Source organism: Nesoenas mayeri (genome assembly GCF_963082525.1).
Source record: "Nesoenas mayeri genome assembly, chromosome: 1".
In the NCBI taxonomy this organism is placed as follows: Eukaryota; Metazoa; Chordata; class Aves; order Columbiformes; family Columbidae; genus Nesoenas; species Nesoenas mayeri.
The window spans coordinates 5,025,512-5,040,974 of NC_137541.1; the positions used below are offsets into that span (position 1 = coordinate 5,025,512).

The 15,463-nt window shown below is 43.2% G+C and overlaps 1 protein-coding gene across 1 annotated transcript in view; it reads right to left on the bottom strand.

Annotated features, from left to right (window-relative positions):
• Positions 1–370: 370 nt before the first annotated feature.
• Positions 371–15,463, bottom strand: part of SFMBT2 (Scm like with four mbt domains 2) — a gene marked incomplete at both ends in the record, with an annotated part of 108,631 nt that continues 93,538 nt past the window's right edge. Inside the window, 6 exons of the mRNA XM_080349915.1 lie at positions 371–511; positions 1,925–2,053; positions 2,203–2,451; positions 4,237–4,409; positions 5,896–6,071; positions 14,283–14,392. Coding sequence (XP_080206041.1) covers positions 371–511; positions 1,925–2,053; positions 2,203–2,451; positions 4,237–4,409; positions 5,896–6,071; positions 14,283–14,392 — 978 coding nt within the window. The remainder of the gene's footprint in view (positions 512–1,924; positions 2,054–2,202; positions 2,452–4,236; positions 4,410–5,895; positions 6,072–14,282; positions 14,393–15,463) is intronic.

Here is a 15,463-nt window from a genome sequence, read left to right on the forward strand (position 1 = left end):
ATCATCATCCAGAAATGTCCGACCCTTCTTGGGAATGTGTCTGCCATTGGTGGCTTTGTTTTAACAAACAACAAACCATCTGATCCATGCTGGCTTTGCACCGCTGCATAACGAGTTGGCTCGTGAGGAGAGACGCCAGCAGTCTTTCAGTGTGCTTTACAACTACAGAAAAATTAGTTCAATTTGTTGCTAGTTTTTTTGCTGTGTTTTTGTTTTTTCTTTCCCTACGGATTAATTCCCAGTGCTTCCAATTCCATGTGTTCTTGGAAAAGAAAAGGGATAAGGGAAAAAAAAAAGAAACACCTTGAACAAGTTGAAATATTAAAAAAGAGAAGGAACAAGGAGAACGGAAAGAAATGGAGAAGTGCAGTCAGTTGGCGTATTGTGCATAGAAAGCAACTTTTACTCGCTCGATCTGGTGGCACAGTTTGATGGCTGGACCAAGCTTCAGCTCCATGCATTCTTGCACCGTGGGCAGTGTCAGCAACAGAAGGGCTTGGCCATCGATGTCCTGGGGAAGGAAAAGACAGGGAAAATGGTTTTGTTTGTGGGCTCTGCAAGGCAGAAAGCATATCCAGGTCAGTGTTTTCAGCACAAATGCAAAACATAGCCCCACACTAGCTACTATGAACAAAATTAACTCTATCCCAGCCAAAAGCAGCACAGGGAGGATCAAGGTCTAACTGCAGAAAAAACACTGTAACTCACAGGCAACATAAACTCCCAGGACAGCCCTGATTAGGTTGCATTAAACACAAGGGGGATTTGGACACCTTAAGCCCTGCTTTGATCAGGACTGTCTACAGCTCAGGTTCTTCCTCCACCTTAGCTTGATGTCATGGCCCATTGCACCAGAGCTTCCTCGCAAATCACAAGGAAAAGCTCCAGTCATCTGTGTTTGATTAAAGTCCCCATAAAACTCTTTGGCAAAGGAGAGATGGGGTTGGCTTTCAAGCTCTGGGCTTTATTCCAGGCTGATTAAGAAATGGTTGGAGCACGCTGTGACACCGCGACTCCAGCATCTTGCTACAGACTGTTTCAGCCTTGCTCTAGACTCGCACTTCAACTTCTCCCAGCAAAAGCAGCTGCACTTGGGCACAGAGTTATTCATGGTGAAGAACCAGAGATAGTTCAATGTGTAGTTGGCCATTTCACTGACTGCCATCGGCTATGGCCTAATTAACCACACTTGCTTCCTTCTAACTATGATTTCTTTGCGCTGCCCTTTACTTTCAGCAGTGGCTGTTACTCATTAGCCAAGGAATGGCTGTTTCTATATAAATTTTACACGTTCACACTGACTTGAGATAAAAAGCATTGGCTTCTGCTCCTGCAAACTTACGTGCTTAATGAGGAGATGCTTGGCATATCCTAAAATTAGATCATCCAAGGACCTGACTACCAGATCTTCAGAGGGATGAAGATAGTAAGTAGGTATCTACATAACTGGAGCATCTAGGTGTTGGTGCCAAAAATCAGGCAGCAAATTTGGGGTTCAAGAAGTAGTTTTCTGCTTCCCGGCCTGCTATTTTAAACCAGGGTGGAATCCATGTGGCCAGGAGAGACAGCTTGCTAGGCACCAAATAACCACTACCTGTTGGTACAATGTGCCTGTGTGACACCAGGATGGTGCTGCGGACCTTGGCATGTGCAAGGTCCAAGACTCCTGCTTTTCACAAGCACTCCATCTGGGGTGTTTCTGCTCTCTCTGAGGATCTGGCAAGGCTCTGACTCAAGCTTGCAAGGGCTTCCATGCTTTGCCAAAATTTGTACTACAGCTTGGTCTGAGGGGATCTAAAGTCTGATCCTAATCTCTCTGTCATAGCTCAAGGCCCAGCTAGTAAGGTAGTATGTGCTGCCCTTTCTTTCGTGATGTGAATAAGCACCACAGACACAGAGAGAGGAGTTACATTAAGACCTCTACCTGCTCTTGAAATATTTTGGCAAGCGGTGCACAGTCAGTCAGTTTAATAAACCTCACAACATCAGTCACAGTCCACTCCAATGGATTACTGTCCAGGATGAGCTTCTCTTCCTCTTCTTGCTTAATTTCCTACAAAAAGAGAGAAAGCTCTCATAAAGAAAACTACGTTTGTGGTGAACCAGGGCAGGGATGTCCTCCTCAGATGAGCAAGGCTTGGCACCGAAGGTTAATTTAGGAAGAATATTTCTATTGATTAGGAGGGGGAGCCTCATACTCACCTCCTTGACTTGCACACACTTCTCCGTCTCGCCGTAGGAGTGGGGTTGTGGTCTCCGGCTCCGTCGGGCTCTCTCCGTGGGAGCAGGTCTGTCCAACTCGGTGCTGCTCCGCAAGGTGACGGCTCGCCGGGGCCTGGCGGAGGGGACCTCGGCGGAGGAGGTATCCGTCTGGTCATCCCGGAGCTCTGAGCTCGTTTCTTCGCTTCCCGTCTCGTCCTCCATCGCGTCCGGCTCGTCGTCTTCGCTCTCCTGCACAAGGACCACCAGAGAAACAGCGTCCGGGCTCGGAGATTAATACAGCAGCAAATCGAAAGGCACCGGGTCAAACTGCATGCCCCTGCCCACGACAGTCCAGGGTAACATTTATTTTAATGGAATTACCTCATTTTCATTACAGTGCTAAGCAGATTAGCCCTCAATTTAGATTTGTTACAAAATGTAGAACTAAAAAAGAAAACCACGGTGGACAAATCCTTTTTTTCCTGATTCTTACAAAAGGTCAACAGCAATCACTCATCTGGCATGAAATGTTCCTCTGTTGGGCTTGTCTCTCAAACCTTGTGGCGCTGCAGATGTGCACAAGGAAGGGAAATTAAAATATTAAAAGTATGAAACAAAACTCAGGTCACTCAAGATGAAATACAACCAGAAACAGGCTTGAATTTAAACCTTTGCCTTGCTTCAAATTGTCATGGGTGTCACTGCTGTTGAAAGGAAGGAAATTTTAGTGCCTCTTAAAAATATCTAGATCCACAAGTGCATATTTGTACTTAATTTCTTAGCTGTATTTCTGTAAAACCCAGGACAAAGGATTTCACCCAGATCTGCTTTCAGCCCAATAGCTAACTGCTGAAGGTGAAGCACGTATTTCCATTTAGAGGATATTATACCAGATTCTTGTTATTTCTGTCACACAGAAGCTGCAAGCACACGCAAACTGATGGAAACTGTGTATTTTGAGCTTTATATATACATAAGTGGCCTAAAAGGCTTCGACAGCTTAGCTCTGATCAAAGTGTGAGCACGCATCCAAGACATACGCGTAGGTCTTAAATGAAAGAGCAATTTTAGACAAAGTTAGTTATGTTGGCTGAAAGGCTGAAAAACTTGGCTCATGGTTGATTTAGGCTTAGCGTGAGTTTAAATTCCTTTGAAGCACGTATAATTTAAGGAAATGAAGCAGAACTGCACCTAAATGAGGACCAAGTCATGAGGATGCAAGCAATCAACTGGAAGCTGACTAAAATATCCCTTTCCAGCTGAACCAGAGGGATTTTAAGTAAATCAGTTTTGCTTCACACTGCACAGGGCAGAAATCACTGACACTCAGCTAAAGCAAGGAAACCACACGTGAACTTTGTCATTAGTATCGTGGGAAAACCACCTGGGAACGGTCCACACAGAACTAAGTCTGCTCTAGGTTGCATGTGGACATGAACCACTGCTGAAGCTGGGATCCTGTCATGTCACCCAGCACACTGGAAAGAATGAGGCCTCAAATACCATACATTTGGGACACAAACCATTTGCTCGCATTCTACAGCTTCTAGAACTTCTCTTGCTTTGATGTTGTGAACCAGAAAGTATTACAAATGATTAATGAAAAAAATGTAAGTACTTGAAACCATAACGGTCCACGAGTTATTATAACACTTGGAGATCCTAGACATGAATCACAAACCTCCTTCACTCTGCTAGATGCTGTGCAAAGCATCTAACAGGCTCATCTGCCTGCCCACGGGCTTGTAAGGAAGCAAAAGAAAACACAGATGTAATATTAGACAGCATGTGAGCATTATGAAGGTGGGAGCAAAAACTCCTTTTAGTTATCTCTAGAATAGACAAAGGTAAAAGTTGCCAATGTGTACCAATAAAACCAGTCTGACCTTAAAGAACAGAGTACCAAGGAGAGATTCAAAATGGAAAATGGAAGTGTTGAGGTTTGCTGAGAACTCCCTCAAAAGGAAGATGAAGATGGGTGGGACAAAAAAGCACCAAGGGGCTTTAGCTGATTTATCCCAGTGCAACACGTACCTCTGCAGAGCCTGCAGCATTCAAATCGACAGCTGATGACCTCCTTTTCTTCTGCACAAAGATGGATTTCCGCCTTTTTCTGCGCCTGGCTGGCTTGACATGTCCACTTTTCATGTTGTTATTTTCCCCAATTGGTGGCTTAATGATTTTTTTCCTCTTCCCATAATAATAAGCTGGAGAAATGAAGCAAAACTTTACCCGCCAAGAGAAGGAAACTTTGGCTTGCTTCTTGCTCCTGATTCAGTACTGCACTCTAGGTGCACTTTTATGAGACACTTTAAAACACATTGATTTGGAAAAAATGTGCAGTGTAAATATAAGATGTCATCTTGGACTAGCACAAGAGTGTTACAGCTCTCGTGTAATACACATTTATTGGTGATGAGTGAGGAGTTCAGAATTTAACCCTATAATATGTATTCAGGCAGAGCTTCCACTAAGCCAAGCAGCGGTTTGGAAGGAGAGAGGCCAAGATGTTTCAGATTTGATCCATTGTCCTTCTGCATGAGTTAACAGTCTTAGAGACACTTTCAGTTGCTTATGTTTTCAGCAAAGGGTGAACAGGGCCAGCTACCTTGATTTATGTATGTTTGTTGAATGCATAGAGGAATAGGCTCTTCAACTTTCAACCTTCAACTATTTTGTGGCCCGAGTTGAAATTAAGCATGTGAGAGGCCTTTGACTCTTACCTGTGCTACTCAGATAGGGTAACAACTAAAATGACACTTGGCACCCATGTCAAAGTTCATAACTGAACTGAGCCTTTCATCCAACTGATGGAGTTTTGAGGAACAATTCATCCAGCCACACACAACCATCAGCTTTGAGATGACACAATCTCAGCTGAAGCTTTCCTAGCTGTGTTCCTCCAGCTCTTCTTTTGCTACCAGTGGGAGCCAGGGGTCTAGCTCAGGTGTAGACCTCTATGTAAACCCACATTCAGTGATCTAAATATCTCCCTGAGCCCATTTCTCCTTCTTCTCTGGCACCAAACAGAAGATAATTCCATTGAATCAATCATATTTTCTTGTAGCCTTTGTGGAAGAAGGACAGCACTCGCTTTCACTTTCCTGACTTAAGGGTCAGTAATATCAGTAACACAGAGAACAAAAAGTGCTGAACACACACCTAACTTCAGCCTTCCTGAATAGGAAGGAACACGTTTAATTATTAAACATTCTAAGCAGAGAGATTCAATGCTCCCAAACTGTGCCAAGCACCTGAGCATTTTGATACTGGCCTGTGCTGGTGCATTTGCTGGAAACTCTTCAATGAGTGGGACAAGTTTCATTTCACCCAATGAAGCTGCCGCAGATGTAAAAGTTTAAATCTCAGCTGGCCACTGCAGGTTCCTTTTATGTGCTCCTTATATTAACTTGGCATATAAATAAAAGACTTCCAAAAAGTAATTACTTTAAAATAGATATGTTGGGATGGAGAGAGATGGACAGTTTTATGGACAGGTCTGTCTCTCTGTACAGAATACTAAGGGACACTATGGTGGGTCTGGTCAGGATTAAATAACTGCTCCTAGATGAGATGAATCCTACTCAATATCAATGTGTTACACAACTCCTGTTCTTCATCACTAGCTCATGGACAGTCTGCCATTGCTCTGACTCTCAGCTAGCGAGAAGAAGTATTTTGGCTGATACTCACTGTACTTGGTTTTAGTATGAATGGAGCAGTTTTCCGGGCAGACTTCAGCCACCAGCACAGGACTGAACAAGTTGGGACAGCACTCCAACTTTGCACAGACTCTTCTGCAGAAATCCGCCACCTGATCCGATGTCCGCACAATCTTAACAGTCGCCCTGTATGTCTTCCCTCTGTATCTAGAAAAGAGTGCAAGGTCGCATGTCACCAATCACGCAATGTCCTTTGATGCTACAGACCAGACTCTCCTCTGTTAGGGAGATACCTTCCCTAATGACTTTTGGGAGAGCGCCTCTCTTGGGAAGGCAGGCAGAACAGGTCTACTTGTCTTAGTGGCTCCATTTCAGAGGGACTTAGGGAAGGAAAGGCAGGGTGAAATGAATCAGAGGTGTGGACACGATTCAGGAAGGAATGCATGTGCAGACTGGACAGATCTGTTGATAGGGCAAGAGATGAAAAACATCACAGCAGACTTGGTGAGGATACTACACAGGACAGCAAGCTCATACCATGAACTGATGCAAAGTTTTTGGGAGAGGGATGTAGCCTCTCTTCATATATTGACCTGTGATAAGAAGTTTTTAAGTCTTGCAGAGCTTTGTGGTCACCACTGTGTGTGTGAGTTGCATTGGACACTGTCTCTATAAGCCCCCAATATACCTTTGGTCGTCTTCACTGCCATCTTTCTCGAGGCAGCTCTCATATCATGTTCCAGCTCAGAACAAGCCCACAGTTTCATTGTGGCAACTGCAGTCCCTGGGATACAGACATTGTGTAGAAGCATCCAAGGGAAACTGTACTGACTGCCATATGGGGACCTGATGACTTCGCCACTATGAGATGTGGGCAATACAAAATCCAAGGAGCTCATTGGGAGTCTCTTGAGTTGTTTAATGCGATCACAGCAACAGACCCTAAAAGGTCTGTTTTAGGGCCATAAAAATCAGAGAGATGGAACACGTCCCCTGTGAAGACATGGGAGGTGTTCTCAGCCCAGAGAAGAGAAGGCTCCAGGGAAACCTTACTGTGGCCTTTCTGTACTTAAATGGGGCCTATAAAAAGATGGGTACCGACTTTTTAGCAGGGCCTGTAGTGATAGGACAAGGGATAATGGTTTTAAACTTAAAAACGGGAGATTCAGGCTGGACACGAGGAAGATATTTTTGACACTGAGGGTGGTGAGAGCCTGGCCCAGGTTGCCCAAGAGGTGGTGGATGAACCATCCCTGGAGACATCCCAGGCCAGGCTGGATGGGGCTCTGAGCAATCTGAGCTGGTGAAGATGTCTCTGCTCATGGCAGGGGTGGCACTGGATGAGCTTGGAAGGTCCCTTCCAACCCAAACTGTTCTATGATTCTAAAAACTGATTCCTACCGGGAATGCTCAGGGCAGAAATCTGCAATGAAAGGTTTGTCTTAAATTTGCTGTCCATATGCTACTAAAACATTTACTTCAGTGTTTTATATGAAGTGTTTCTGAGTGATAAACAGCTAAGAAAGATACAGTTACATCCCTGCTGTAATACACTGTAGATGTGAACTCCGAAAAACCAATTATCCCCATAATTTATTAAACAGCAGCACCAAGCTATTGTAAACAGGGAGATAAGGTTTTTAAAACATCTCTTAGGTGTCCCGAGGAATGCAACACAAGAGGCAATCATGCAAGAGGCTGGTGCTAAGGAATTATAAATGTGGTTAGAGGAGAGAAAAGTAACACACACAAAAGAGGGAGAGACAGCGAAAGAAAGATTAGTGGATGGGAGGGAATGAAAGACAAAGATACAGACATCAGGGAAAATGAGACAAGACATTTGGGAGTGTATTAAAAGCCACAGTTCCCTAGCAGGGAATCAGCTGCTGACAGTCAGATATGGAAGAGGAGAAGAAGGTGAAACAAAGGAGATGTGTCCGGACAGGTAAAATACACAGCGTGTGTCTGGACTCTTCTACCTCTCCAAAGGTTTTACTGAGTTGCACAAAGCAACTGAGAAACCACCTTTTGCTGCTCTCCCTCCCAAAATCTCTTTCTGGAAACACTGGGGTATGGGAAAAAAGTTGGAAACTGTGGTACATGAAGTGTTATAGAGGGGTATCCAAATGAAACGTGGGTCTGAGAACAGCCCAGTCCAACCAACCCCATGTCACAAAAGACTTGATCCAAACTATCACCTCAACATGAAACTCCCCCATTACCTACATGAGCATTTCTGCAAGGCACCAGGATCTGATACCCCATTTGGTGCCTGACCAAGGACTCCAGGTCATGGAGGCAATCCTGGTTTAATTGATCTGAATGAATGAATGAATGAATGGATGGATGAATTAATTACTTAATCAGTCAACTCTTCATGCTCCCTGGCAGACCTGGACAGATGATGTAAAATGGAAAAAGTGTTCCTTCCAGGTACAGAGCACTGTTATCCCAGCTTCCCTATGAAATAGCTGCACAGACAGGCTGGCTAAAGAGGGTTTGGCAATACCTAATACCAAAAGAGCAAATTCCACAGTCATTTAAATATATCTACTTATAAGTATTCTACATTTCTTCTCAATGTGTTTGAAAAGACTCCTGCCTTTATTACTTCTCCAGGAGCCATCAAGTTTAATGATGGACTAGATCATTAGGTCAGTAAGTCCAACTCCTGTGACACGTTGCAGAATTTCATCGTGTTACCTTCAACTCAACCCAAACAACTTTGGCTGGGCTAAAGCATCACTTCCAAAAAACCACCAGCCTCTCCTCAAGGGTCTCCACACTGGAAGAATTCCAGCAGCAGGACCACCTGTACCTAAACCTCATGAGCTGATGCCTCATTTTATGCCCAGATGTGTCTGAATTTAACTTACATTTATTTGTCCTTGTTCTGACTTTCACCACTAGGATGAAAAGACTGCATCTGGTTTTGTTTCCCTGCAAAAGCTCTGTAATCAAATTGCCTCTTGATCTTCTTTCTTATGAGCTAAGAAAGCTGCCTGATGGGTATTATTCAAGGATGGCTGACTTTTTCTAACTGTGCTTCCTATTGTGTTTGGCTGCCCAGAAAGGACTCATTGTACTGAAGTGCCTGGTGAAAGAAAAAGATGAAACTAGGAAAATGAACAACTGACTGATTTCACAATCTGGTTTGAACGCAACACACACACTAATTAACAGAATGGATGGCAAAATGGAGATCAACACGACTGCAGAAATCAGTCTCAATAACCCAAGGTGTTAGTACTGGCCGCAATAATATTTTTTTTTACATGATTTTAGGCTTGGCAGCAACTCTTGCAACTATAAACCAGGTTCTACTAATATTTTCCATATTCCTCACACACTAAAGGTTTTCAACACTAACACCACCAAATGTAATCTGAGCTGTTCTAGAACAGCCATGTGGGAAGAGTTCCTTTGGATATAATCAGAAAACCCTTTTCTGTTAGCATCGCTCGAAAAATTACCAATTACTAGTATTCCTATTCATGTTTTCATACTAGGACTCCTGTCTTCCCAACCACTTGTAAGCAGTAAGTAACCTGCACACACAGCATGGAAGCACTGGAAACTTGGAAAACAGCTGTGTCAAGCATAGCATTTTCAGTTTTCTTAGAAATTACTGTTCTTTTAAAAAATGCTTTTCAGCTAAAGCTAAATAAATCTTCCTTTCCTCTTCCTCCGCCCTCAGATCCCCAAACTGGAGAAACTCTTATGGCTGAAACTATTTCCATGAAAAATAGACACAGTATCTTTGCTGATCCATTAGTGACAATATTAAGCTAAGAGCACTTTGCTGGCAATATCATTCTACTGTTGAAGGTTCCTTTGGTGATAAAATAGATCAGAGGCTCCTGAGAACAAAATGACTTCTAGGAGCCACAGTGAGGGACCATTGTGTGATGCCACAAAAAGTTGTGTGCTAAAGACACTTCAAACAGCCAGAAAATTAAGACTACCCTCATTTTCAAAAGTCAGTTACGACAATCCTTGAGATCAGTTTGAACAACTCAGTGGCTAAAAGCCTCAATTGCCTTTTGAGGGACCAAAAAATGTCTATTTTTCTGCAAAAAAAAAAAAAATCCAATTTGTCTTACTAGCTTAAAGTCTGCCAAACATGAGAAGTTATTTTCCTCTAAAGTTATTTAATCACCCAGTGACATTCTGTACTCTTGAAGGATTCAGAAAGGGCTCTGGAATTGTTCTGGTTCTAAGGACATCTCTCATTAAGTCTCCTCCTGATTAAGGAAAGAAGGGGTTTAAGTAATTTCATTGGTGCTAATGACCTCTACCTCCAAGATTTCACACAGAAGGCCACCTGGTCACACTAATTCACCCTCACGGTGCCTCAAGAAGTATGTGGCAGAGCTGATGTGGAAGGCAATCCAAATCATATGAGCTGTAGTTTTATATTGACCTTTTGAGGAGCACCGTTAAGAACTGGCTGTCACTTGGACTTCATATAATTGATTGCAACCCTTTGGGTTCAGTTGTCCAGTGCACCCACCATGCACATGTTCAACCCACATCTCCAAAGCTTGGCTATAAGGACACTACGGGAGACTGTGTCAAAAATCTTGCGAAGATCAATACAAATAACTCCCAATGTTTTTCCCTCAACCACCAAACTAGTTATCTCAGCACATCAGGCACAACGTGCCCTTTGTAAATCCATGCTGGTTCTTGCCAGTCGCCTATTGGTCCCGCATGTTCTTGGAAATGGCCTCCAGGAGGATTTGCCTAATAACCTTCCCAGGAATGTTACGCTGATGACCTGCAGTTACTTGGATCCTCCTTCTTGCCCTTCCTGAGAAGGGGTGTGATGTTTGCCTTTCTCCAGACATTAGAAAGCTTCCCTGATCATGATAAACTTTCAGATGTGACAGTGAGTGGCCTTGCAATGACGTTGGATGGTTTTCTCAAGCAGATCTGGCTGCATCCCATCTGGTTCCACGCACTTGCACACATCCCATTTGCTTATCACCTCTCTAGCTTCTTTACCATTTACTGTGGGTAACACTTCACTCCCTCAAACAGTAACAGGGACCTGGGAGGCCTGAGAGCAACCCTTGTCAGCAAAGGCTGAGGCAAAGGAGACTTCAAACACCTCAGCATCACCCATCACAAGTGCAAGGCAGTCTTCTGAAGCATCTACAGTGAAAATACTTCCTTTGAAATGCAGCCTCATAAATAAGCAATGCTGTCTGTGATTGGGGTAAGCATCATTCCTGAGTTCAGCTACTGGATTTGGCCAGCTCTCAAAATTTCATTTAATGGAGTCCAGGAATATTCATCTTTCTTATTTTGATGAACTGAGCTTCATACAAGATCCGGGAGATAACTTTCTGTGCACACTGATACTGTTTAAGCCCAAAGTCCTGAAAAAATGGGTAAGTCCAGACAACCCCACATACAGCCCTTAGAAACAGCCCTTAGAAAGCATAAAGTCCCTTCAGCATTTTATGTACAATTGGAAAGTCAAATCTAGATGTAGGCACTGAACTTAAAGCATCAAAACTATAAGGGTTGAACGCCGATAGCTTTGCCTGGTCCTCATGGGAATTCAGAGGATCAGGCCTGACATTTCCAGCTCATCATCACCAATAAATCAGGTTTGACTATTTTCACAAAGTGCCAGCAGCGCTGATGGGAAGCGACTACCATCACACACTGCAGACACATCTCTTTGGACAATCTAAATTGTTTATCTTCTTTGCAAGGCTAGTATAATTGATTCTGCGCTGGTCACACCTGACAGCGGAGTAAACTAAATGCAGGTTGCCCCAGGACTGAGATAATGCATTCCTGGCAGTGCACGGTTTGCCGTTTGGGACAGTGGGGAAAAACAACCTTCTCTTCACCGTCTTCCTCCCTCCCCTTCTGCAGCCATCACTGCAAACAAACAACAACATTGTCAAGATCCAAGGAGTTGTCAGCTTACATCAGAAGGGCGGCAGTGACACGACATGTCACATCACAGCGCAGACGCTCCAGCTGGCTGTTGAGCTGTCATCATTAGCAGCAAGACACCATCGGGAGCTGGTGTAGGTGGAAGTTGGTATAGACAGGCGTTTGCTCGTTACGGGTCTCTGTTTAAGATTCTGGAGCACAACTGTCTGTCATACCTGATGTCATGTGTCATCTGCCGTTTGCGCATCCCAGGGTATCCGATTTCACGAGCATGTTTTCTTTTCTGCTTCTGCACAACCTGATGCAATTAAACCCCCAATACACTTCTTGATGGAGCTGCTGAACCAAACTCAGGAAGGATAAAAGAACAAAGTCCTAGTGTAGTCAAACAGTCTTAGGTCATGTCTGGCCCCTGTCACCCACTCTTAGAAGTACTCAAACTACCCGCAGGCAAGCTGGTATGACCAGCCAGCACCACTCTATGAGTCTCAACAGCAACAAGCTGCCGTCCAGCCCCGTGAGCTCTGTCTCCTCGGAGGACAATGCCACACTGAATGAGAATACATTTGGATGCTTAGAAGTCACTCCAAAACCTGCTATCCCAGCTCTGAGCCTGTAATGATCCGTTCTGTGGCTTGATGAAGTTGAAAGAGGCTGCTTGACTGACTGAAGAGCTGAGATTGCTGCCTCCTGGGGTAGCCAGCACACAGGAACATGTACACAGTCTGTGGCTGGCTGGCCAACACAAAATACAACACCTCTCTGCTGGAAAGCATTGGTATATTTTTAGCTGTCAAGTTATGTAAATATAAGGTATATCGCAGCAGGCTGGCTGCCCCGCTAAAGAGATGGGAGGAGGAGGCAGACAAAGGAATGAATGGGTCATGGGGGGAAGTAATGGGGATGGAGATGCTCATTACAGGATGATTAGCACATCAGGTAACAGTGAGGGAGAGTAAGTGGTTGATGTGATACAGATGAGTGACAATCTCTAGAGGCCCACGTACTCATAACTGAGTTGGTCTTGGTGTATCAAGCTGCCTGGGGTTCTCAGTGGACTGGGCTGTAGACATAGCTGACAAGACACCCCAGCACTTAATGATCAGTTAAACATTTTCCAGGCTGTCTCCCATTAGAAATAAGGATTGCAGCCTGTAAGCTCAATTCTTTGCAGGACAGGACATTAAGCTGGGCCATTACATCTTGATTTCACAACTGCTAAGTACTTGTAGAAGTGCATTATCTGATATTTGCCAGTACAAGGTGTGGGAGCTTGGAATCAATGAAGAACACGTCATAGACAATGATTTGTTTTTAATGAAAAAATGCATGCGCAAGGATGACTTTCAGATTTACATCCACAAAAACACAAAAACATGACTTTCTGCATAGGTGAAAGAAGCAAATTAAAAATAGGATTTTCTAGTAGCTTTTCATTTCTGATTACAATCTTCCTTTAGAAAAGCAGTTTCTGAGTACGCAGAATATAACGTTCTCAATTCTCTCCCTCAACCAGAGCACACATGAGTGTTCTGCAAGATCTGCATGGCCAAAGATCAAATACAATAGCAATCAATAGCGCCGTATTTGACAGCCAATCATTTCAAATAACCGAGAGAAAATTGCTTGTATTTGAAAAGGAGTAACAGCGCTCAGTACAAAGGATGAGATTCACTCCATTTAACTTCAGTACTCAAAAAGTCAAGGTGACCAAGTTAGTCAATGGAGAGATGTCTCCAAAGAACTATTTGTTGACATCCAACTTGAAGTGGGTAAGAATTGCTCTTTGGAGGGACTCTGGAGAGAGGTGAGATTCCTCTCCTTCAGAAAGACAATGGTTGTTGAAATACATCCTAAGTGTAGTGCCCGTTATAAAAAGAAGACATAAATGGATAAATTTTGAAGCTGGAAGGGGAAATTGAGTATTTTCTAGATACACATATTTCTTAAACATTATTTAGATGAGAATTGAAGCATATATTCTAGAAAGGCCTCCAATCTTGATCTGAATCCCAGATCTGCTAGTATTTTGTCCTAATCCCTCTCCTGCTTTAAACTGTGCCCCAGCTATTTTGTTTGCACTTGGTTTTTGTGGCATTCATTCTTGTCAGGTTTTTCTGCACTAGAGTGACAGGCTCTATATTAAAAGCAGTAATACTCCTACATTTTGGAAGCCAGGAAGTGAGTTAATTCAACAATAGCCAAGCTTATAGGAACAGCTTATCATGAAACTCAGGACTCCCCTGAGTAAACATGGCATTTTTCATCAAAATCTGGATGGATGCTTAGAGAAACACAATAGAAATGAACCATTCAGGTGAATATTTCATTTGCTTAAGTTGCTACAGAATGAGATGACTAATTCAATGAAGCAAGATGATAATTAGAAAAGTGAAACTCTCACAATAAAAAAAACCCTTTTGTTCCTTTTTTTTTTTTCCTCTGCCAGTCAGTTCCATTTTTTAAGCCTTCCGAATAAAAGAACACATGCTGAAGACTTACTTTGCTTTAAGTGTTTCCTCTTGGAAATTCCACTGAGGGTCTTCCACTAGCTGCAGTTCTCGTAAAACACTCCCTGGCTTGTAAGCTGCATTGATCACCATGCTGAGAACCTATTGAGAGACAAAACCGACAACACCGATGGGTTCAAAAAGTCGTTCTTGACCACACTGAATATGATCCCAGGTGCTGCATAGGCAGGAGCAGCTTCCAGGTGCCACCTTATGTTCAAGGCTGCACAGGGTAAGTGCTAGATGCAAAGAGAAGAGGTCCCAGATTGGATCAATGTGCTAAACATACTGTAGATAACACATTGATCTGATACGGTGACTGCATTAAGTGCTGCCAGCTAAGCCCAAAGAACTCCTGATAATCAGTATTTTCCTTTGAGACAGACCTTCTCACCCATAGAAGATTCCATTCCCTGCATCCGCACTGGCTCAATTTAATAAAAAATGAAAATAATTCTGATGGTTCAACCAGGTACAAAGTCACGTGCACCATTACGCACTGACTACTAAAGAGGAAACTCACACACACACCTGAGGTCAGCAATATGCTTAAGCATCTGAGTACTGCGTGCCTTGGCTTCATTAACAGAATGTTAATCAAGTTTACACAAAAAGAGCTTGCAGGAAGTGTCCCTGAAACCCAGTGTGTGTCCACTCCGTACAACAAAACGTGCCAATCCATTTAATCCAAAGTCCCTGAGAATAAAAATGATTCCTACTATTGACTCAGGGAACCCCAGCTTTAATAGTCTACACTTGGCCTAAGGAGATAAATACAAGAAAAACAAATCTCTTAGCAGCACCAGACCATGTGTTTGAACACTCTGCATCGTATGTATGTGAATGACCCCATAGCGAGTCTGGATTGGTTTTGATATAATTTAGCTCTTTACCTAACACCTGTTCTTAATTCTTCGGAGGCTCACAAATGATGTCGGTAGGATGAGCTTTAAGCTTCCCCAGAACCCATAAATGTGGTTCATCAGATATGAAAACCTGACGAGGTTATATTGCAAAGAGCAAAAACAGCAATGTGTTCATGTTTTGGGCATTTATTCCTGGTTTTTATGACTTTTTTTTTTTTTTTTTAATTCCGCAACCTGAGGATTTTCTAGTGTTTTGAAAACCTCATAGGATTAATTATTTTCAGGCAAAGGCTTCATTTAATGCTGC